At 34.1% G+C, this 3283-nt stretch overlaps 1 protein-coding gene across 3 annotated transcripts in view; it reads left to right on the forward strand.

Moving 5' to 3' along the window:
- Positions 1–3283, forward strand: part of CAMSAP2 (calmodulin regulated spectrin-associated protein family, member 2) — a 127870-nt gene that overhangs the window by 95964 nt on the left and 28623 nt on the right. The window contains exon 5 of one of the 3 annotated variants that reach the window (XM_011931709.1): positions 2933–2965. The exons of the other annotated variants lie outside the window; for them this stretch is intronic. Coding sequence (XP_011787099.1) covers positions 2933–2965 — 33 coding nt within the window. The remainder of the gene's footprint in view (positions 1–2932; positions 2966–3283) is intronic. 3 annotated transcript variants of the gene reach the window in all.

The raw sequence follows: 3283 nt of genomic DNA on the forward strand, positions 1-3283 counted from the left end.
AAAAAAAAAAAAAGTACAGTGTAGCTTCTCATTAATTTAAATAATTTAGTAAATATTAATTTGAATTCCACGAATAAATTGCCTGCATTTAAAAATCATCTTTATGGTTGAGCGTGGTTGCTCACACTTGTAATCCCAGTACTTTGAGAGGCCAGTGTGGGAGGATTCCTTGAGCCCAGGAGTTCAAGACCATCTTGGACAACATATTGAACCCCCATCTCTAGTTTTAAAAAATTATCTTTTTGACAGAAGTAGTTCCTTTTCAGCTTGAATTATAGATGACACTTCACTTTTTGTGTGATTAAAAAAGCAGAAAGTTTTCTGTGACCTTACCAGTAGTGGACCAAAACCATATTAAATTCTGATTTGACTTAAAGATTGATCTTTCAGATTTAAATATGGGGATGGGTGTGTTAAACCACTTAAGAACTATTTTACACCCTTAAGAATAAAACTCTAATTTAGAAATATACCGTAATGGCTGGATGTGGTGCCTCATGTGCATAATCCCACAGTTTGAGAGGCCAAGACAGGTGAATCCCTTGAGCCCAGGAGTTTGAGACCAGCCTGGGCAACTTGGCAAAACCCCGTCTCTACAAAAAATACAAAAATGAGGCAGGCATAGTGGTACACACTTGTGGTTTCACCTACTCAAGAGGCTGAGGTGGGAAAATCACCTGAGACCAGGAGATCGACGCTGCAGTGAACCATGATTGTGCCACTGCACTCCAGCCTGGCTAATAGAGTGAGACTCTGTCTCTTAAAAAAAAAAAAAAAAAAAAAAGATTAAATCTAACAAGTTAACAAGTCATGCAGTGGCAAGTTACAGCCATGATTAACTCCCTGAAGGACCCCAACTCTTTGAGGTCTCCAATAAAGACCGCACCAAACCAATAACCTCCTGGAATGGCCTGAGAGCACCCAGAAGTAGTTCAGGAATTATCCTACCTTTCCAGAATATTGTAGATACCCAGAGGAAGAGTATTATTTGGAGAGTATTAAATGGCAAGTCCTAAAACAACTAGCCAAAATTTAGGGTGAGCCAAACATGTATTATAAAGACAGTTGAAAGGAATACTTGAAATTAGAACTATTCCAGAAAATCTCGACTGCCTAGATTGGCCCCTTTGTCAGTGGAAACTTTATAAAAGTTTTTTCACCTGTTATCCATGGTTTTTAAAAAACCCTTTGTTTCTTCCTTGGTGGTCCTGATAAAAAGGAAAAAGAGAGAGAGAAAAAAACAAAACAAAACAAAACCCTTTGTCCTCATGGTTATTTACATCTTAAAACAGAATTTGATGTTGCAGTTTGCCTAATTCTTCCCTGAAAACCAAAGGATAGTTGCTGATCACTTCAGAAATGGTTACTCTTCAGCAAGGAGCTTATGCTATGTATTTGAGCTTTTTGAACCATAAGTATATAAGTGTGCGTAGTATAAATATTTATTTGTTCTTTTAGTACATTTACTCTTTTTGGTTAAATTTCCTTCACACAGCCAATCTGTGGTTTTCCTTTTTCCCCTAAGAAGATTGCTGTTACCAGTTTAGATCAATGGAGGGGCAAGAGAAAGGCCAGAGCAGTCTGAATTAGTAACAAAGTCCAATTATTGCATATTTTACAAGAAATATGGAATAACTGTAACCACTGCAGACTCCTTTGTACACCTGCTGTTATGAATAGTCCACAATAATTTCTTGTTATCACCAGTTTCTATTTAATGGGTTTTTCTAGTCTAGAAAACAAAAAAATCCTTGTCTTTAAACTTTCTGTTACAAATTGGAAACCCTGACACGTTTTCAGTGGCTTCCTGCTCTTTGGTCCTGCTCTTGTACTTTTTGTGGCTATTGTAACTGCAGCTGCCAAAAACATTCAGTTAAATGGGAGATTAAAATACATGCCACAAAATTGTTGAGGCTGTTCTTCGTGGTGCTATAAGAAAAATTTATTGGAAATGTTGCTTATATATAGGAAGGTGGTATGTTTCTGATTCTTCAGGTGACATTTTTTAATTCTTAAAGTTCTTGAAAATACCTTATTTATATTATTTTTCTAAATAATCTTATTTTTCTGTTAATTTATACAGGAAAAGCTTTCTACATAAAAATTTTGAATATGAATTTTAACTCAGATCCTATTTACTTTGGTTCACTTCAACAAATATTTATTCAGAGCCAGAAGTTGTTTTAGTGGATACAAAGATAACACAAATGATTAATTCATGTTATCTGAAATTACGGGTTTATTATATTCATTTCTTTTTTAAAGAAGAAAGATTCTTTGGGACAGCCCTAGATAGTAAATTCAATAACATTTATATTCTCTTTATGTGAGTAGTTACTTGCTTTAGACACTTACAAAAATCTTAACTGGTAACAATTGCTAACTACGTTTTTTTCCATTAATTAAAAGAAACTTTTTATATAGTGAAATAAATGATAATCTTGGTATATTCTACTACATTAATCTTTGCTTTGTACTTGTTTTTATTGAAATTATCTTTCTACTTTGCTTTTTGGGGAATATTGCCTTATCAGATACGGTCTACTAATACCTAAGAATTATGATTGCAAACCTAGGTGTAGAATCTTTTTGCTTCCCTTTTGTGACATAGATTTATTTTTTAATATGACATATGTTTCCAAAACTCAGAAATAAAATTTTTTGCTGCTAAAGTACACAGCATATTGTAGGTATCCTAAAATGAATATCTGTATGGGGAGAGGAGAGAGACAGGAGAAGATGGTGGTCTTTATCATTAGGAACCTATATATTTTTAACTAAAGTATTAATTAACATATGAAATGTTATGAGAACTATAAACTTGGAACTCCACTATCAGAAGCTTTACTATAATTTGTTAATTGAAGATAATTCTGATGAATTTTCCCTTTACCTTTTGCTTTCCCCTTTTTTCCTGCTGCTTCCTCTGAAGTCTCCTTCCAAATGGTTTTGGAAACTGGTTCCAGTAAGTTTGTTCAGCTACTTCAGTTTGCTCTCCAGAATTGTAATTGTAGAATGGTATTGTTTATGTCTTGCTGGTAAAGTCATTTCGTGTAATTCTGTTAGTCACTGAATAGAGATTGGATTTTAAGGTATTTGGTGATGTAAAATGGAAAGATAAAAGATATAGCCAAGGTTTAGATCAGAAGTTCTAAAAATAATTTAAAGGGTAAACATCCTATTGCTAATCTTGTCAGTATTCACAGACAGTATTCACAGTATTAAGTAGGTTAAAAAAAAAACTTATGGGCCAGGTGCGGTGGCTCACGCCTGTAATCCCAGC

This window comes from Colobus angolensis, unplaced genomic scaffold, assembly GCF_000951035.1.
Source record: "Colobus angolensis palliatus isolate OR3802 unplaced genomic scaffold, Cang.pa_1.0 Scaffold91, whole genome shotgun sequence".
NCBI lineage: Eukaryota > Metazoa > Chordata > Mammalia > Primates > Cercopithecidae > Colobus > Colobus angolensis.